Below are 21,529 nucleotides of genomic sequence, written 5' to 3' on the forward strand. Positions count from 1 at the left end.
TTTGAAATGGAGCTGGTGGAGGCAACCTGACCCCCATGAAAGGGCCCGATACATCGACCCACGCCCAACTTTATGGCTTCCTAGTTGCTAATGAATGACATCACACGGCAGGCAACACAACACCTTTTGTGTGACTCACTTGTCTCGTCCACTTTGGTGGCTTGGCCTTTGATCTCTATAATTGGCCTTTGATCTCTTTAATTGGGTCCCTTCAAAAGAGATTACTCAGCCAGGAGCCTCTCAGCTTTCAGGGGGTCAACAGACAAACCACGAGGAGGGTCCCTCTAATGTGGCTGGACGGAGAATGGCTGGCCCGGACGGGACGTGTTTTTACTACACACACCACTCCAACCAACTGGGGATACTTGGGGATACCCCTGAGAGCACCACAGATGCCGACAATAGAGCCACAATGGCTGACACTGGACACCAGCGTCTCATCAGTGGACTAACTCTACAGCACACAGTCGAGAGAGAGAAAGAGACAGAGACAGAGAGAGAGAGAGTGAGAGAGCAAGGACAGAATGACAGGAAGAGAGAGAGAGAGATAAAACAGCTGGGAACATCTATTCTGGTGATATATTCATACATTCTTCATGTCATTTTTTCCCTTTGTTCCGTTGAGCATTCCTCTCTACTTCTGTTATTGCAGAATGGTCAAACCAATAGATTTATATTTAAGTAAATGGTTATATTCATTGCTTCTTTCTCTGCGGATGAGGGAGAGGGTCCTACTGTCCCAATCCAGGCAGCGCTCTGAGGAAACAAACAGTATGATTTTCACAGTCACAGCTTCCATGGCCTCAGTTCAACTCTGCACAAATTCCCACCCATCGAATTCCCCACTAAAGACTTTAGGGAGACTGTTAAAATCCCAAACTCAAAACCACCATAAAAAAAAACACACAAAAAAACAAAAATGTGCAAGTTATCTGAAGAAGCATAGGTCTGTGCATGGCATATGCAAGCATGGCTGTGTCTCCCCATAAATACAACCCAGTAACTATGTAATTAAATTAGTGTGGCGGTTCTCACCTAAGCTTCTCAACAGGAGTATGTCCTTACTGAGGCAGATTCACCCCGTGAGCCAGAGTTGGCTGTATGAGACGGGGAGAAAGACACAGACACAGACACAGACACAGACACAGACATACACACACACACACATACACACACACACACACACACACACACACACACACACACACACACACACACACACACACACACACACACACACACACACACACACACAACACAAACACACGGCAGGAGACAGTCGTTACGGTAACCACAGCATCTTAGTAACACTAACCTTACAAAGGCATTCCTAGTAAGTGGCAGAATGGAGGATAATTGTGTTCTTTACTGAGAGGCATCTGGTCCTTGTTATGGCCAAATCCACTGCTAAAGGATGCAAAGGTCCTCTGCCAAACTAATGGCAGGGTACCATAAGAAAAGCCTTGGAACATACTGCTCTGTGCATGTTAAATTGGCTTGGCATTTAGTTTCTTACATGAACATGTTCTGTATGCTACTGGAAGACTAATGTTGCCATTTTTTGGCTTGATTCAACCCTTAAGAAAGCTGTGAGTCCAAAGGAGAAATGCCATATGGAATAGCGGGATATAACAAATTGTAGTGAGTGAAGAATGCCAATAATAATGTTGGGATAATAATGTTGAGATAAGCCTCCAGGGCTCAAAGAAAGTGAAATAAACGAGAACATGAAAGTGAGACCAAAATAAGGGGTCAAGAGGTCCCATGGTGACACTGAAGCAGAGATCACACTCACCATCACTCTGAACTTTTCTCAGGGTTACAGAGGGTGTGGAAATGGCTGAGGCACGGAAATTAGCAGGCAGGGTCTCGGCAGAGTCAGAGGTCACGCCCCTTAGATCCTTCTCCCTAAACATCTTCCTCCAGGAGGGTGAGCGGGTGAACGTCTTGGTTCCATCCTTGCAGAGAAAGGGATAGATAGACAAGGTGTGTGTGTGCACGTGCATGTGAATGGACAGAGTTACTCAGGTCAACTATCAGTCAGTCTAGTTAACATTTTACGTTGAACATTTCAAAGGTGAGTTTATCAGCATACCGACCTCATCAGGTCGTCTCTCAGTTCCCATGGAGATGAGTGAGTTGTATTCATGCTCCAGGAGCTGCCGGGCCTAGAGGCGGGATGGAGGTTACGTAGTGGTGCGGGATTAGTTTTAACACTACAGGTCATTTTCAGGATGTGCCTGTCATATCATGCTAGTATTCACTACTGGTTATCTCAGGGTTGAATGATATTAAACCAGTAAGGCCCTAACATTACAGAATCAGGTAAGAACTGTAACTTTTCATAAATTGCATAAATTGACAACATAATCTAAAAAAAAATGCAATGCCCTTCTTAGTAGAGACATAATTCAGAAAGTGCACGAACCCTTCAAAAATAGCTTTGACCTATATTGTCTATAAAGCAGGGTGACACCTGTCATCATGGGGGTGCTTTCTTGTTGGTGGCTCTAGACAGTCTTCTAGTTACCTGTGTGTTCTGATTGGGGATCTGCAGTAGCAGGGCCAGGTCAGTGTAGTCAAAGGTGTCGTCTAAAGCCAGCAGGGCACCATGCACGCCACTCTCAGTAAGGTTGTCAGCGTACTCTTTCAGGCCGATGGTTTGCACCCAGCACATCACGCGTTCATTGGACCACACCATCACATCTGGGTCACAAGGGGAAAGGGATGGACTGAAATAAGGTTTGAAAACAATATACCATCAAGGCAGACAACATAGCAAGATGTCAACTTTTATGGTCCAGCTGTAGCCAATTCGCTATGGCAAACCTAGCTAAACTTGGCTAAACCTAACTAAACCTAGTTAAACCTAACTAAACCTAGCTAAACCTAGCTAGTGTTGTAGTACTCGGGTCCAGGACTCAGACTCAAGTCCAACTCGACTGGGACTTGAGCACTGATAACTCGGACTTGGACTTGGATTCGAGCATTGACTGAATTTGGACTCGGAAGTTGTAGATGAAGACTCAGACTTGTTAATTGATAAACACTGTTTTTTGTTTTTGTTCGTTTTTTTGTTTGGCTATTGTGTCACAAAGTAAATAAACTCCCCTTGAAATGGTGACAGCTGTGTCATTTTTGTTTAATGTAGACCTTTTTTATTTGTATGTCAGCTTTTTTATGGTGCCAGAGTGGAACACTGGAGCCCATCTTGGAACTTGACTCAGACTCAACCTTGATGACTCAGACTCAGCTCAGGTAATGGGGACTTGACTCGGACTCGACTTAGACTCTTCTTTGGGGACTCGGACTTGGACTCAAACACTGGGGACTCGACTACAACACTGAACTGAGCTAAACCTAGCCAAACCTAGTTAAAAGCATACAGGTCCACTCAGCGCTGTTCGTGTTCTTTGGTGGATAATTGAACTAATCTTTAAACATTTGAAATTTTTTAAATAATTTTGAAACCGCTTCATTGCTTTTTCTTCTGTAAATATGTTCAACGCACGCATGCGCATGCACGCACACACACACCTGTCTTTTGTGCTTATTCTAGTTAAAAATGATTCCAGGAAAAGACAAATTCTGCGCTGCTGGAACAAGTCTTGCTCTCTTTTAAAAGGACCGGCTCATATAAAGCACATCAAAGGAAACTCTTTTCCCGTCTGTTAGTCCGGGTCACATTAATTGAGCTCCAACTGATGTTCTGGCAGTCTTTCTCCGCTACCAGCCAAGCCCAAAACTCACTAACTGGGGGAATTGCATCCATGTGTCTTTCTAATTCCAGTAGTGGGATAGTGGGAGATGTGGGTTAGTTTAATAGCTGAGAATGCAGACATTTATGTAATCATTGCCCCATCCATTTTGATATATGACATTACACTGGAGGATTGTGGTGTAAAATCTACTCGGTTTGAAAAAGACAAGAGCGGTCGGGGACCACTTCCAGCGATGCGGGAGACCTGTAAGGATTTAAAGGAAATGTTTGCTTTGTTGACACCATTACAGTCAGGTTGGTCTTGATTTTGGCTGTTCATCAATTTGTAAATCTGTTTTGCATGAAATGTTTGATGCTTATGTTAAGGTGATTGCCTTAATCAAATTAGCATTTTTTTAACATTTGAAACATGCGACATTTCTTTCCTTTTTTTTGGATTCCCCCCCCCCCCTTTTTCTCCCCTATTGAATCTGGCCAATTACCCCACTCTTCTGAGCCATCCTGGTTGCTGCTCCACCCCCTCTGCTGATCCGGGGAGGGCTGCAGACTACCACGTCTCCTCCGATACATGTGGAGTCGCCAGCTGCTTCTTTTCACCTGACAGTGAGGAGTTTCACCAGGGGGATGTAGCATGTAGGAGGATCACACTATTCCCCCCAGCTCCCCCTCCCCCCCGAAAAGGTGCCCCGACCATCTTACACCATCTAAGAGGAGGCACTAGTGCAGCAACCAGGACACATACCCACATCCGGCTTCCCACCTGCAGACACGGCCAATTGTGTATGTGGGGACGCCCGACCAAGCCGGAGGTAACACGGGGATTCGAACCGGCGATCCCCGTGTTGGTAGGCAACAGAATAGACTGCCACGCAACCCGGATGCCCTGAAACATTTCACATTTCTTAGATTAAAAAAATAACTATTGTGTTCTTATTCTTCATATGATTATGTAGGTTGCTGACAAAGAGGACAAAAGGTGAGGGAAGGCGAAGTCACCTTTGTTCTGGTGGGCGTTCTCCTCTCTCCTCCTCTCCAGCTCTTTGCGATCGTAGTTCAGACGCTTCAGGCACATGATGCCATAATGCAAACTGACCCTGGGAAAGGTCAAAGAGCCAAAAGGTCAGGAGTTCATCGGCTTAATTGAGGGCGAATTTCCACCCTCACCTGTACTCAGAAAGCACGACACAATCCAATGCCTTTGACCCTCATGTCTTGAGGGGGACCCGAAAACATAAACTTGCCAAGCTAAACTGTCACAACAGCCAAAGTTCCCCCTCAATATGTCTTTAACACCTTTATACTTTCCATGCCAGATGCACAAAAGACAGAGTCAACGGAGAAAACTGTATCAGAAAATGAGTGGTGAGCTGCAAATTTTGAGTTTTGGGATTTTAGTCTTTTTTATTACATTGAACAATTGGACCGTTAGTTTTCTTTTTATACCATTTTTTTTACATTGTAATCAGTTTGTCTCTAAACGATTGTTTTTATTCACATGCGTTACAACTTTATAACTCCTATGTCTGGATCACTTAAACTTACCACTTGGAACGTCCAAGGGATTGGCCATGTAATCAAAAGGAAAAAGATTTTAACGTACTTGAAAAAACATAAACCTGACATAGCACTGCTTCAAGAAAGTAGATTATCTGATACAGAACATCAGAAGCTTAGAGAAACTGGGTAGGCAAAGTGTATTTCTCATCTCATTTACAAGGATACACGATTATTGACAGAGAAACGTTTCATCACTCATCTAAGTGACCTCTTCAGTCTCAACCGACTGTAGGTATCCCCACCCTTATAAACAATAGTTGCATAACAACTGAAACCAACGATCAGTTTCATATGCAAATTGCCGTGAGCATTAACTAGAGTTACAATGGCCATGTGTACTATTCACAGAGGATTGGGGAATAGTTGCAATCACAGCACTGTAAGATGGTGCTAGATGTGCTCTTAGCCCCCCCCCCCCACCAATTCAGAGATGGTCGTTCCATCTTCACATAGATGGCCTCTTTGACTCTCCGTTCAAATCAGCGTTCCTCCCGATCAAGGATGTGCACATTCTCATCTTTAAAAGAGTGGCCACTGGCCTGTAGATGGTGTAGACTGTGGAGTCCTGGCCTGATGTGTTTGCTCTCCTGTGTTGTGCCATCCTCTTGGCCAGTGACTGTTTGGTGTCCCCAGTGTACAAATCATACAAGCATACAATATATTGCTCTGTTGTTGCCGGGGGACCCAATCCTTGGAGTGGGCCAACTTCTTGCACAGCATGTTTTGGGGTTTGAAAGGAACTGAGGTGCAATGTTTGGAAAATACATGTCTCAACTGTTGCAACACCCCCACTGTGAATAGTACACATTGCCATTGAAACTCTAGTTAATTCTCAGAGCAATTTGCGTATGAAACTGATCATTGTTTTTGGTCGTTATGCCATTGTATTGTTTATAAGGGTGGGGATACTTACAGTCAGTTAAGACTGAGGAGGTCACTTAGATGAGTGATGAAACGTTTCTCTCTCAGTAAATGTTGTGTCCAGATGAACTGATTCGACTTTCTTTGACCAGAGAGTTGGGTTATCTAAACTTATTAAGCCAAAGGAACTGGGAAGCTTATCCCTGCCCAACCTACAACTCTGCTATTGGTCAGTGCAACTTAAAATGATGAGCTGTTTTAAAAATGAGAAGGATTCGTTATGGGTTGGTTTTGAATCTTTAGCATGTTATCCCAGAAGGCTTAAATCCCTCCCCTTCATCAGCAATATAGATCAGATAAATTATCTTGATAATATAATTGTTTGTAACACGCTACTAGTCTGGAGGGATGTGAAGAAATATTTGAATATCCCCTCTGTTATCTCTGTTTGGTCTCCCCTGGCATTGAAGCCTGACCTTCCGGCACAAATTAAGAGTATTGTTTCTGTTGCAGTGGCTTTCCAAGGGCCTATTAGATCTTGCAGGCCTATTCATCTCTGACTCTTTAGTCATTTGTGCAAATTAGGACTGACTTTAACATTCCCCATAGAGATTTTTTGTAAATATCTCCAAATGCATCATTATATAGAGTCTCTTTCAAGAAAAGACAGGATCCACTTGAACCTCCCAGAACTGGAAAATGCTATGGTCTCAGCCAAATCTCTCAAAGGCACGATTTCGCAGATTTATGCTCCACTACTCTACTCTGATTCTTGAGAGTATGATTCCCTGAAGCCGCTGTGGCAGCGTGATCTGGGGTTAACAATTAATTCTGCAGATTGGATCAAGATTTACAATGGGATTTTCCTGAAAAGTACTTCACTTCTATTCATGAGCAAAACTTTAAAATGTTCCACAGGACTTCCATAGGACTTCCATAGGACTCACACCTATCTGTCTCCAGAAAACTGTCCCCAACAGCTCACTCTACTGTAAATGTAAAGTACTTTTATCTATCTGTTCTGATCTTGTAACCACATTCAGACATTTTGGAAGGAAGTCCATTCTGTGATCCAGGACGTTACTGGTGAACGATTTACAATGACTTCTTTTTATTTGTTAAACCACACTAAGGACAATCTCTTTAGTACAGACATCAAATCTCTGTTAATAATGCTTTTATTTTTGGCTAAAAAGTGTATCTTTCTGCGGTAGTCCACCCCGCAGGTCCCTACAGTCAGAATGTGGATATCACATTCTGACCGTATATCAAGGTGATAATCCACTGAGTGGATTATCACCTTGTCGTGGCGGAGAAACTTGCGTGGTCCTGAGATCCCAAGAGCAATGCTGTCTGGAGCTATGCTCCTGGTAGGCTCACCCATGGTGGTAAGGTCAAAGGGGAGGTCCCTGACAAAGAGTAATCCGACCAAGACCTCAACGGTGGAACAGGCAGAGGATGATGGCTGACTTTAGGGAAGCATGAAAATGCCTCGGAGGGCAGATGAAGGCTGCAGCAGAAATGGCCCCCCAGTCATCTGGGACTCCATGCCAATGGATCCTGACCCAGATCTGTCAAGCACCATGTGGTGGCTGTCTGTGCACTGGTCTCCCCATGTTAAACAAAGTCACACACAGGCATACTCCATAAAGGGAATCCACCCTAACATCATGGATTAAGTCAAATGGTGACCAGCACGTGGCAACTGGGGCAGGATTATGAGATCTGGAAGCCCCTAGTCATGATCCGGCACATCAGGCGGTGGGTGCTAGATTCAGTCGCTGGGCTCTTGGAATGAGGTAGAAAGAGCCGTTTGGTAGCTGCACCCACGACAAAGCAGCCCTCTTTAGGATCCACTCTGCTCACCCCACCTGGGGAAGAGGTTAGAAAAGGTGCCCTAAAAATAGCCTGCCTCAAACCTCCTGACTGGATTACTGCATCAGAGGGATCACCACATGTGGTCAGAAACACAGAAACATGAACTTGGAGCCTGGAATGTGCAAACACTGTTGGATAGTGCAACCAGTGACAGACCAGAGAGGAGAACTGCGATTATTGCTAGAGAACTGAAGAACTGCCGATTGACATAGCTGCCTTTTCTGTAACCTGAAGGGCAGACGAAGGACAACTGAAGGAGAAGGGCGGCTACATTTTCTTCTGGAAAGGAAAAAGCTGCTGATGAGCCTGGGATTCAATGTGCTGGGTTTGCCATCAGGAACTAGATCATCAGCCACCTGTCTGAACTTCCTGTGGGGATCAGTGAGCATCTTATGACCATCTGTCTGGTGCTTGCCAACAACCAGATAGCAACTGTTGTGGGTGCCTATGCCTCTTCTTTAGACTCTGAAGAGGAAGAAAAAGAGACCTTCTATGCCTGCTTAGACAAGAAACTGTCAAAAATCTCTAAAGAAGATAAGCTTATTCTCCGAGGAGACTTCAACGCCAGGGCTGGCCAGGATCAACACCTCTGGGAGGGCACTATAGGAAAAGAAGGCACCTTGGAGACACCCCCTCTCCAAACAGTGGCATTTCCTTGACTATGTTATTGTACGAACCAGGGACCACCGTGACATGAACAGCACGAGGGCCAGGATTGAGGCCGATGACCACTGGACAGATCATCACCTTATCCGCTTCACGATGTCCATCAAACTCAAGAGGAAGAGGACGGTTCAAAAGAAGCAGATCCGGCCAAGACTGAACCTTGAAAGCCTGAATGAAACTGCCATCCAGCAGTGACTTCAGGCCTCTCTTGGGGAAATCCTCCAACAGGAATAGCCTGATGACATTGAGAAGCACTGGAATCTGCTCAAATTCACCATCCTCAACACCTGCAAAACCACCCTTGGGTACAAGTCAAGAAAACACCAAGACTGGTTTGATGAGCATGACATAGCAATAGAACAGCTCATCTCCAAGAAAAAGAAAGCCTTTCATGCCTGGCAAAATGATGTAACCTATAAGGCTAAAAGTGTGGCTCACTCCAGAGCCAAGGCGGATGTCAAGAGATGGTTGAGGGAGCTTATGAACTCTTGGTGGACAGAAAAGGTTCTGGAAATCCACCGACTGGCAGACTCGGGTGACACCAGAGGCTTTTTCAGCACTACTAGGCCTTCCCCTGTACCACATCCATGCCCTCCTCCTCAAGGTCTGGGAAAAAGAAGAACTTCCCTCAGAGCTCAGGGATGCTCTAATAGTGGCCATATTCAAGAAAGGGGACAAGGCGGAATGTGGAAACTACAGGGGCATCTCACTCCCGTCAAAAACAGGCAAAGTCCTCGCTTGCATCCTTGCAAACTGACTGTTACCACTGGTTGAAAACATATTCCCAGAATCTCAGTGTGGCTTCTGCCCATCCAGAAGTGCAGCAGACATGATATTTACAGCATGCCAACTCCAGAAAAAAATGCCATGAACAAAGGCAGCCTTTGTACATGGCTTTCATAGACTTCACAAAGGCCTTTGACTCAGTAGATTGCCACTCTTTGGGGCATACTATCAAGATATGGCTGCCCAGACAAATACACCAGAATATTGAGGCTTCTACATGATGGCGTGCTAGTCACAGTGCTCAGCAACAGCAGCTGAGTCAGAGCACTTGACTGTGGAAACAGGGGTCAAACAGGGATGCATCATTGCACCCACCCTGTTTGCCATCTTGATTGCTGCCATACTCCACCTCATTGGCAAAGAGCTGCCATAGGGGATCTCAATCCTATACACAACTGACGGCAGGCTCTTCAACGTTATTAGGTTCAAGGCCAAGTGCAAAGTCTGCAACACCGCCATCATGAAGCTTCAATATCCAGACAACAACACCATCACAGCACACTCTGCAGATGACCTCCAGGACATTCAATGCCTTTGCCAAGGCATACAGACATACCTTGGCAGCCTTCTCTACTCAAAAGCTGACGACTCTGAAGTCAACCATTGCCTGAGTTGTGCCAGTGGCGCTTACGCCAGACCCGGGAAAAGAGTCTTTGAAGACCAAGACCTAAAGGCCCAAACAAAACTCCTGGTCTACAGAGCTGTTGTTCTGCCTACCCTGCTGTATGGCACAGAGTCATGGACCACCTAGAGCAGGCACCTGAGAGCCCTGGAACAATACCACCAAAGATCCTTACATAATATCCTGAGGATCAGCTGGAAAGACAGACGCACCAATATCAGCATTCTGGAAGAAACCAACATGACTAGCATCACCACCACAATAATGCAGCACCAACTCCAATGGACGGGCCATGTCATCCGCATGTCCAACACACATCTCCCCAAACAGATCCTGTACTCCCAGCTGAAGGAAGATCAGCAAGCTCCCGGTGGGCAAAATAAACTTTTCAAAGACAATATCAAGACCAGTGTGAAGATTTTTTTAGACCCCCCCCCCTTTTTTTTCCCGCCCCAATTGTATTCGGCCAATTAGCAAACTCCTCCGAGCCATCCCGATCTCTGTCTCACCCCCTCTGCCCATCCGGGGAGGGCTTCAGACTACCACATGACTCCCCTGATACATATGGAGTCACCAGCTGCTTCTTTTCACATGACAGTGAGGAGTTTCGCCAGGGGGACGTAGCGCGTGGGAGGATCACGCTATTGCCCCCCAGTTCACCCCACCACTCCACCCCAACAGGCGCCGACCGACCAGAGGAGGTGCTAGTGCAGCGACCAGGACACATACCCACATCCGGCTTCCGTGGGCAGCCAGATGTGGGTATGTGTCTGTAGGGATGTGGCAACTGTGTCTGTAGGGACACCCGAACAAGCTGGAGGTTAACATGGGAAATCAAACCGGCGAGCACTATGTTGGAAGGCAATGGAATAGACCGCCACGCCACCTGGATGCCCCAGTCTGAAGAAATTCAACATCCCATTGAGCAACTGGTAGCAAATTGCACTCCTGGAAGAAATCGGTGCAGGACGGAGCTGCACGTAATGAAATGGAACTCCACTGTGCCGAAGAGAAAACCCGACAGCACCACAAGGAGAGAGAGAAAATAGCTCAACCACCACCACTTTCCCCTGTTCACACTGCACCAAAGTATGCGGATAGTGTATCGGCCTCTACAGACATCTGAAGACCCACAAGTAGACAACCCAATGGAGAGGACAGTCATACTCACTTTGAGTGACCGCCGATGATGAGGATGATCACAGATATTGGCCCTTCTCCCTCTGGAGAAACTGACTCATGATCTCAACCATAAATTGGAAAATTAAATTGACCAAATTCTGGAGACTCTGGAAACCTTTGCACTCCTTCCTACAGAGACTTTGACCCACTTTTCTGTCCCTGGAAAGCAGTGGCTGACTGCTCCATCTGTTTGTAAAGTTTACCTGCTTACTGTTGTATTCTCATAAAATCTATTCATACTTATTATCATAACTATTGTTTATTTTACTGGTTTTTCCTTTCAATACAACTTTTACACATTGCAGCATCTGTTGTTGGTTTTGGGGTGGGATTTTTGCTTTGTAGGTTTTCTTCTGTTGCTTTTCACGAGGTGCTTATGTGTTTGTTAAATTTAAAGATCAATAAAAAAAGAAAATGAGAAGTGAGGAGAGAGCATGAGGGAATCATGCCCATGTCAGCAAGACAAAAATGCAGAGGAATTGAGGGGAGCAGCTGAAAAAAGATGGTGAGTCGTACCTGTGGAAGCTGTCCACCATTTTGAGCTGTCCTCGCAGCTCTTTCTTAGTCAGGTGGTCTAGCATGCGGGCATCCACCAAGGACTCCATGAAATAGCTGCGATACTGTGGCAGACCCAAGCTAGGTAGCCAGTCATTGCCCACCCACTCATGATTCATATCACCATAGGCCAGAATCTGAAGGGGACAGGCACAGATGATCAACACACTGATTCGCGGCTGGTGGTGAGAGTCAATGACTCATTACTGTTTGTAGTTTACTATTTTAGAGTTTTACGGGGGACGTTGATGGTGATACTGACAAATGTGCAGTAAATTATGCTAAAGCTTACATTTCCAAATGGACTGTTGATTCTTACCTGATCCCAGCTGAACTCTTTCAGCTCCTTGGGTACAAAGAAGAGAACAGAAGAAGTAGACAGAGAGATAGGATAGAAGAGGAGAGAGTGATGTGGCGATGGAGAGAAAAAGGGAGCAAGGGTCAAAAGCAGGATGGTAGTGAGAAGTGGATGGATGGATGAACAGATGGATGGTTGGATGGATGAATGGTGGAGAAGCAGAATGAGGAAGAGAAAGGAAGAATAGCAACAGGAGAAGGGGACAAGGGGAGGAACAGTGTGTTAGTGAATGGGTAATTAGTTGGAAGCAGTTCATACTGAAACAGCAACCAGAGGGAGAGAAGAAGATTCACAAACACTATGGCCTGGGCCCACAAATAGAAAGAGAAAAAAAAGACAGAGAGATACAGATAGACAGAGAAAGAAAGAGAACGAGAGAGAGAGAGAAAGAGAGAGAGAGAGAAAGTGGAGGAGGGGGGAGAGACTCATCAACGTGATTTTTATCAGGGAGACTGTGCATATAATTCAAAATCAAGTGAAACAGAAAAATGTAGTGCGAATGACTGAACTCTGCCAATGGATAAAACTATGGTTGTCAAACAGAGACAGGATAAATTACACACTAACCGGGGGCTTGGTGGCAGCATTCAGTGACTCCATCTCTGCATGGGTCATCCACACATTACTTGTCGACTGTGGTCACGTGAAAAAGAGAAATGTTAGACCGAGAGAAGAGAGGTACAACTTGTTGCCTATCACAAGCATCTCAGTGGGCAATGGATTATGGGTACACGTTAAGACTATGTACAGAACTTATTCTTCACAATGAGCAACAGGACATGGTGAGTAGATAAATCAATATATAAACACATAGGACCATCCCCCACAGCAGGAACAGTAGCCACTGAAAAGTCACACATACTGCAAATCATCAGTTAAAACAGAGCTTGAGAGGTGGGCAGAGTTATATCTGGGGGCCTTCGTTCCTGGAAGAAAAATCCCTTTCCTTTTTCCCATAAGAAAATATCACTTGACTGGCCGTTGGAGCATTTCTAAGACTTGGGTGGTGAAGTTTTGTAGCTATCTACACTATTCAGTTAAGATAATTCAGCAGTAATTTTGATCAGTTCAACAATAACTATAGTGTTGTTTTGCTCCTGACTGCCACCACTAGTCTGAAGCGAACTGATGTGCATTCTACCGCTTTCCTTCAACTTATTCTGCAAAGGAGTGGTGGATTCAACTGATCAAGTAAAGATAACTTACTTTTTGTCTTGTCTGTCACCATTAAATGGACATTGTGGCTTATGGGTACAGTACTTTTTGACATACTGAACAGACTGAAAATACATGATTCCTCACATTCACATTTCTTTTTTTTCTTTTTTGCCCCTATTCCTCCCCAATTGTACTTGGCCAATTACCCCACTCTTCAGAGACGTCCCAGTCACTGCTCCACCCCCTCTGCTGATCCAGGGAGGGCTACAAACTACCACATGCCTTCTCCGATACACGTGGAGTCACCAGCCACTTCTTTTCACCTGACAGTGAGGAGTTTTGCCAGGGGGACGTAGCACATGGCACATGAGAGGATCACGCTACCCCCCCAGTCCCCCCCAACAGGCACCCCGACCGACCAGAGGAGGTACTAGTGCAGTGACCAGGACACATAACCACATCCGGCTTCCCACCCACAGACACAGCCAACTGCGTTTGGCCCAAACAAGCCGGAGGTTAACACGGGGATTCGAACTGCCGATCCCCATGTTGGTAGGCAATGGAATAGACCGCCACGCCACCCAGATGCCCTGTCACATTCACATTTCTGTGTTGAAAATTATTGCAGTGATCGTCAAAAGTAAAATTTCCATGGGATGGATTGAATGGATAAAATTCTTCTGGGGACCAGACACTACACCCACTTCTCAGTTTTCACCACTTTTGGATTTTGTATTATCACTTTAAGTACGCTCTGGTTGCCTTATCCCTACCCTAATGCATTTCTTCTGTGGAAAAAAAACACTTTCCCTGACAGTCATTATCTACGATAGCAGATTGACTGCATGCATAGATTATTGAGTTGCCTCTAAGTGGTTGAAGGTGTGCTAAGTTGTCATGGACCATGACATCCAACATATTTGGGAAACTCTGCCATAAAAGTAGTGGAAAGACCCTCACAGAGCGGGTGCTGGCTGGGGCAGAGGGACTGGTGAGGGACACCATCTCCTGGATGGCCAGCCGGAGTTTGAGGCGGTGCAGTGGGTTGCTGATGCCAATCTCCCTTTGGATCTCTGTGTCTGACAGGTTGGCCATGATGGCACCACTCTTTACATTGGCACGACAGGCCGCCACATACCAGGCTGGCATTCCAACCCACAGCTGGGAGTAGGAGTGAGAAGAGATAAATGGAAGGAGAAACAAACAGAAAACGTCATTCACCTCAAAGCTTTGTCACTACATGGTTTGTCTTTCTAAAAAAAAATGTTTCTTTTTCTTTTTTTTTTTGGTCTGTCAATGAACATTACCTCCAACCAGGAGACCACAGTCGGGCCATCCCAAGATGCAAAGGGGAGGCCCTGACGACATGCCTCCTCCAGCAACTCATGCCTGGCAGGAAGTGAAACAACATGCTTTATTTGGTATATACGTCCAATGAGAGAGTATGGAACAGAACACCAAAGTTCACTACATTATGGGATAAAAATCCAAAACACTTACTTCTTTTTGCTGCGGCGGTCTTTGTCGGCTGGTCCCAGGGTCCCGGTCTTGTTCATGCCCATGGAATCTCCAGAGGCACCGTCCTCAGAGGGTGTGGAGACTACAGGAGACACAGGAAGTCATAAGAACATTAACATATAGATGCTTGTGTTCTACGCTCTGTGGCTGAAACACAGCAACAGTACCTCTGACACTTAAAACAACAACACTGTCATTCTATAGTAACTGTTATTCACTCCCGCCCTCCATCCATTTACCAAGGGAGGTAGATCCTTCCCGCCCAGGCTGGCCCATCCGTCCTTTCTCCTTTTTCCCAAACAACCGACCAATAGAAGACTTGATGCTTTTCTTTTTGCTGGACTTGTGGAGAGAATCCTGACTGCTGTTTGAACTGCTGCCATCTGCTGAAAGACTAGAAGGAACAAGAGATCATGAGGAATGAAAATTGGCACGAGTGCTGGTTGATGGAAATTTTTACTATCACAATAATGGATGGATGGAATTTTACACAATTTCATATCATGATATCTGCTTACATATGAAAAAACCATATTTAAGAATCCAATGGAGGTTGCTCATATTGAACTGTTTGATAAAGTATAATTATTCTTTCGGCTTGTTCCCTGTTTTTCAGGGGTCACCACAGTGGATTTTTGCCCTCCATAGCTTTCCATCTGATGCATCCCTCTCCTGCAGTCCAACCCTCCTCATGTCCTCCTCTATCTGGTCTCTCCATTTTTTCATTGGTCTACCTCTTTTTCTTTTGCCAGGTATTTCCAGGTCCAATACCTTCTTTCCTCTATAGTCTATGCCTCCTCTCTGTACATGTCCAAACCATCTCAATCTTGTCTCTCTCAACTTCTCATCCATTCCTCTGATCTTGAACACAGCTCTCGCTTCTTCATTTCTCTTCCTGTCTTTTCTAGTCACTCCCAAGGACCAACGCAGCATGTTCATTCTCTGCTACCTGTAATGTAGATTCTAGCCTCTCTGTTGTTGTCACTGCTTCCATACCATACAGCATGGCAGGGCTGACCATTGATTTGTGTACTTTGCCCTTTACCCTCAACGGCATTCTTTTGTCACAAAGTACCCCAGCTACCTTTCTCCATGAATTCCACCCAGATTGTGTCCTTTTCTTGACTTCCTTCTTACCACCACCTTCTGTGTGTATTGTCGATCCTAAGTACTTGAATTCGTTAACTTCTGGGGCATCTTCTCCTCCTAAGGTCAATCCTGGACTTTCTACTTTGTTTCTGCTGATCTTTAGTCCTCTAATCTCTAGCACTTCTCTCCAATCTTCAAGACCTCTCTCCAACCTTTCCTCTGCCCCCATCCATAGGGTTAGTGATTATGTCAGGAAGGGCATCTGACGTAAAATTCTGCCAAATCATTATGCGGATTGACAAGTTAGATAAAGTATAATATCAAACCAAAACCAGTTTTCAAATAATACTCCCTTAAATATTTTAGACATCATATTGTGAGAAATTTGAAGATTCTCATTGCTATTAATTTTGATAACAAAATTGTGTGTCATGATTAGTGATGGGTATCATTAAGATTTTAACAGTACTACTACTCTTACTGATACTGCTTATCGATCCGGTACTTTAACGGTACTCTTATCGGTTCTTTTTGTGAATTTTTTAAGAGGGAGAAAACAAAACAAATTAAGAACAGAATTAACATTGCTTTATTTTCTCTTGTCTGGACAGAGCATTACTTTTAATCACTAACCCATGTTTGTATAATTTAGTTGATCAGAATTAGAATCAGAATACTTTATTCATCCCCTAGGGGAAATTGGGTCCTATTACAGACACTCACACTCTAATAAAGAAAAAACAACAAGATACAAAATAGCAAGAAAATATAAATAAATATAAATAAGAAAAATATAAATAAATAGAAGATAAAATAAGAAATAGAAATAAGAATAAAATATGTAAACATGTGCATATGTCCCTATCTATACTGTATTACTGCAGCATGAAACAAACAGCACAAACGCCTGTGTATTGCACACTGAATCATTGCAGAGTTACTGTATTGCATATTGAATTGAATTATTGCACAGAGTTACAGTACTGTTAAATTGGTGTCTGTGAATGTTCTCATTCATCCAGGTCATGGTTATCCAAAGGAGTTGAATCAAGTGCGACTGGACTTGGTATATATCCATGAAAACGTTTCGCCTCTCATCCAAGAGGCTTCCTCAGTTCGTGCCTTTCTGACTAGACCAAGCTGGTCTGACTGACTGGCTGGTGATGAGACTCAGAATTTATCCTCTTTGGAGTCGTTATCAGAGCTATAGATGTCCATGGCTCTTTGTGCCCCGATGTTTGCCAACTCCCGTCGCTAACAGAACCATAAATATGAGTGGCTCTATGAGTGGTTCTGTTAGTTAAATTCTGAGTCTCATCACCAGCCAGTCAGACTAGCTTGGTCTAGTCAGAAAGGCACAAACTGAGGAAGCCTCTTGGATGAGAGGTGAAGCATCTTCACAGATATATACCAAGTCCAGTCGCACTTGATTCAACTCCTTTGTTAAATTGGTGTTTCACAGTTACATGTAATTATAACCAAGTATATCATAACTCAGTGTAGGCTATAGGTTGCTAGCATACATAACATACATGAGGTGGATGGGGCAACAAGAGATGAACTACGAGCTAGGCAGTTGAAAACTGCATTTCTCCACCTGTATTTGATGCACTTTTGCTAGATGTTTGGAAAGATCGCTTGTGTTTCCTCCCTTACATGCAAAAGACTTGTTACACTTGGGGCAATGAGTATTGTCAGCATCGACTCTAGTGACGTGTAACTAGACTTTTGACCATTTAGTTCTCTTTCTGCCATTGTCACTAACAGCAAGGTAAGTGTGTGTGTGTGTGTGTGTGTGTGTGTGTGTGTGTGTGTGTGTGTGTGTGTGTGTGTGTGTGTGTGTGTGTGTGTGTGTGTGCGTGCGTGCGTGCGTGCGTGCGTCTGAGAGAGGCAGAGAGTTGGCCCCGCCCCTCGGCTCACACATACAACAGGCTCTGAGAGAGATCGCTCTTCTGGATTGGGGATAGTGAAAATAAATCATAGACAAACGTCTCAACCTTACTGCAATTTAGAAACAGGGTTAGTGAGATAAAAGGTGCAAGATAACGTTTATGTAGCCTAAATGAATAGGACATTTATTTTCCTAATTTCTCCAACATCGATAGCATAACCGGTAACGTCGGAGCTTATCAATACTAGTATTTTTTGGGGGGGGGGGTTTTCCCCCTTTTTCTCCCCAGTTGTACCTGGCCAACCACCCAACTCTTCCGAGCTGTCCCGGTCGCTGCTCCATCCCCCTCTGCAGACTACCACATGCCTCCTCAGATATAGGTGGAGTCACCAGCCGCTTCTTTTCACCCGGAAGTGAGGAGTTTCAATAGGGGGATGTAGCGCATAGGAGTATCACGCTGTTCCACCAGTTCCCCTCCCCCCTGAACAGGTGCCCCGACCGACCAGAGGAGGTGCTAGTGCAGTGACCAGGACACATACCCACATCCGGCTTCCCACCCGCAGACACAGCCAATTGTGTCTGTAGGTACGCCCGACCAAGCCGGAGGTAACACGGGGATTCGAACTGACAATCCCAATGTTGGTGGGCAACGGAACAGACTGCCACGCTACCTGGACTCCCCCAATACTATGGTCTTTAATAATTTAACACTGCTGCCCATTTAATACCAGGTCTTGGTACCCATTTCTAGTCACGACATGACAGTATCTGAATTTCATCCTGATACAATACCATTTGAAGGTGATTAACAATAATATTGAATTATTGCCCAGCCAGGTCAACACATGGAAAGCACCACGTTTGCAGCAGAATCTGCCTGGTTTTTTTTTTACCTGCGAAATTCCCGAGGATCATCGAGCATCGCCCCCGGATGGGTGAGGGTCATTCTGTCCAATCGCAGCGCACGAGGAGTGGGAGGTGGCGTGGAGTCAAGTAGGGCAAGGGACCGATCATCTTCCTTGTTCTGAGAGAAAGGATAGAAGCCAGTTTGGAACATATACATACATGGACCACACACAGCATCCATGAAGGGTTAAACGTCTTGATGGATGCTCAATAATCCAGGTAAGAAAATCAAAGAAGGTTGAATCAGTTCATCTGTATACAACATTTATTGACAGATACGTTTCGACATTTTTAGACTGTAGAGGTCACTTAGATGGGTGATGGAAGGTGTCTGTCAATAAATGTATCCAGATGAAGTGATTCAACCTTCTTTGATGAAAGGCTAAGTCAAGTCAAGTCAATTTTATTTGTATAGCCCAATATCACAAATTACAAATTTGCCTCAATGGGCTTTACAGCAACACAACATCCTGTCCTTAGACCCTTAGATCATCAGATAAGGGACAAAAAAATAGGAAGAAACCTCAGGGAGAGCAACAGAGGAGGGATCTCTCTCCCAAGATGGACAGATGTGCAATGGATGTTGTATTTACACAATTTACAGAATACAACATTGAAAGAGGATAACATAATTATAATGGAATTATAAAATTTATGAAGAATATGATGCGCAGGATGCCAAGCAGTGTCCAGCTGCCACCGGAACAGCCCAGAACCCAAGCCACGCAACCAGCATCATCATGTAAAAAAAAAAAAGTTAGACTTGCTCAAACAAGTCATACCACTGCAGCTGCATTAGTCAACTGTACCTGTCTGTCGGTCTCACGGGCAGGGGAGTGGGGCAGACGAGGGGTGGAATGTCCAGAGCTGGGGGGAGAGGGTGAGGCAAGGGTGGAGGATGTGATGGACGACGGGATGAAGCCACGGCCCGTGCTGTCCCTCCCAAGTGAGGATGGAGGAATGGGGGGACCGTCTAATGCTACGCTGCTGACCCGACTCTCGATTTCCTCCGCACGCAGCTCGGTGTTCTCCTTCTCTTCCTGGATCAGTCTGGTTTTTGGGGGAAGGCGGGTGGGAAGGCGGGTGAAAAAGAATTGTGAGACTGAAGTGGATAAAAAAGATAGAAGTGAACTACTCAAGGATGTTCAGTGCTTTAAAAGTAAAACCCACAGATCTTCAACCCTGAATTTGACCTAAACAATGCTAAATAAATTGACTACAATCAACAAACAGGCATTATTCCACGTCCGTCACTTCAGCCAAAGTAATGATTCCATTACATTTTTACAATAAAGGCATTTCACTGATGCTCTCATTCATCAAGTTCTAGACACCTATAGCAGTGGCTTCTCCCCTCCTCGCCCTCTTACTTGATCTCCTTGTTGATGGCTTCCAGCTGTTCCTGCAGCATGATGGCCAGAGTCTGGACATCTGTCTGTCCACTCGGGGAGAGCAGCTCTGAGCCAAACAGTGTGTCCCTGTCCTCCTCGTCATCAGAGCATGCCACATCCACGCCCGCCTCAAACCCGGTCCCCAGCAGAGCCCCACTGTCCCAATCTGTGTACTGCACATGTAGAACAAGCAAGAAAGCTTAGAAATGAGTCATCTTTGTTTTTCTTACCATTCACTTTTATAAAGCGTCTACAAGGATCTATCCATCCATTATTCAAGCTGCTGATCCCAATCGGGATCGCGGGATTCTGGAGCCTATCCCAACGGTCATTGGGTGGCAGGCAGGGATACAACCTGGACAGGCTGCCAGGCCATCACAGGGCCCACGCCCGCCACACACACACACACACACACACACACACACACACACACACACACACACACACACACACACACACACACACACACACACACACAGGGACAATTTAGTACGGCCAATTCACCTGACCTACATGTCTTTGGACTGTGGGAGGAAACCGGAGCACCTGGAGGAAAACCCAAGCAGAAACAAGGAAACCATGCAAACTCCACACAGAGGCCGTCCCGGGAAGACCCCCAAAGTTGGACTATCCCAAGGCTCGAACCCAGGACCTTCTTGCTGTGAGGCGACAGCACTAACCACTGTGCTACCATGCCGCCCTACAAGGATATTTTTTCACTAATTATAATATCAGTCTTTTTGATGCATCTATACAACTGACATACTCAAATAAGACCATCAGGGAGAAGATTAGATATTGCTAGATAATGATTCAAAAGTCTTATCTTCAGGTTGAAATCTGACAAATTGATTTACGGTGCACAGATGGGATACATAGACACAGTAAGTTACAGTACATTACTGTTGTATACAAACACCTGTTTTTCCAAAAGACCACTACATCTCTCACTCTTCTCTTCATAACAAATGCCCTCACTACCAGAGGGGGAATGTAGAACTTTGCAACAATATAATCATTCTTCCATAAAACACAACACGTTTTTTCCACAGTGTCATGCCGAGTCAGCAAAAAACCCAAAGTCCTCGTAGCTGCTTTAACGAACAACAATGTATTTTGAAAGTATCAGCAGTTTTAGGATTGCGTCATAAGATGTTAGACTCTCATATCACCTTGGTGGAGTCCTCGCGGGCGGAGCTCCAGCGTGCGCGATGACTCCGCCTGACCACGCCTCCAGTGGAGGTGTTGCAGTAGTGATCAAGGTGAGTGGTGGAGCCTGCTGGCAGAGAGCCTCCTCCATGGGAGTACCTCAGCTCTAGAGCACTACCTGGCAGAGAGCGGCTGGAGTGCAGCAGGGCAAGGTGTTGGACAGAGCGAGAGAGAGAGAGAG

At 45.2% G+C, this 21,529-nt stretch overlaps 1 protein-coding gene across 1 annotated transcript in view; it reads right to left on the reverse strand.

Moving 5' to 3' along the window:
* Positions 1-1,044: 1,044 nt before the first annotated feature.
* Positions 1,045-21,529, reverse strand: part of ppfia3 (PTPRF interacting protein alpha 3) — a 42,460-nt gene continuing 21,975 nt past the window's right edge. The window contains exons 15-30 of the mRNA XM_056287335.1: positions 21,312-21,480; positions 20,119-20,312; positions 19,558-19,798; positions 18,736-18,866; positions 15,102-15,256; positions 14,845-14,944; positions 14,652-14,733; positions 14,305-14,505; positions 12,754-12,819; positions 12,148-12,171; positions 11,790-11,965; positions 4,718-4,815; positions 2,531-2,706; positions 2,100-2,168; positions 1,790-1,958; positions 1,045-1,097 (exon numbers count right to left, since the gene is read on the reverse strand). Coding sequence (XP_056143310.1) covers positions 1,045-1,097; positions 1,790-1,958; positions 2,100-2,168; positions 2,531-2,706; positions 4,718-4,815; positions 11,790-11,965; positions 12,148-12,171; positions 12,754-12,819; positions 14,305-14,505; positions 14,652-14,733; positions 14,845-14,944; positions 15,102-15,256; positions 18,736-18,866; positions 19,558-19,798; positions 20,119-20,312; positions 21,312-21,480 — 2,104 coding nt within the window. The remainder of the gene's footprint in view (positions 1,098-1,789; positions 1,959-2,099; positions 2,169-2,530; positions 2,707-4,717; positions 4,816-11,789; positions 11,966-12,147; positions 12,172-12,753; positions 12,820-14,304; positions 14,506-14,651; positions 14,734-14,844; positions 14,945-15,101; positions 15,257-18,735; positions 18,867-19,557; positions 19,799-20,118; positions 20,313-21,311; positions 21,481-21,529) is intronic.

The sequence above is a fragment of the Lampris incognitus genome, chromosome 10, assembly GCF_029633865.1.
Source record: "Lampris incognitus isolate fLamInc1 chromosome 10, fLamInc1.hap2, whole genome shotgun sequence".
NCBI classification, from domain to species: domain Eukaryota; kingdom Metazoa; phylum Chordata; class Actinopteri; order Lampriformes; family Lampridae; genus Lampris; species Lampris incognitus.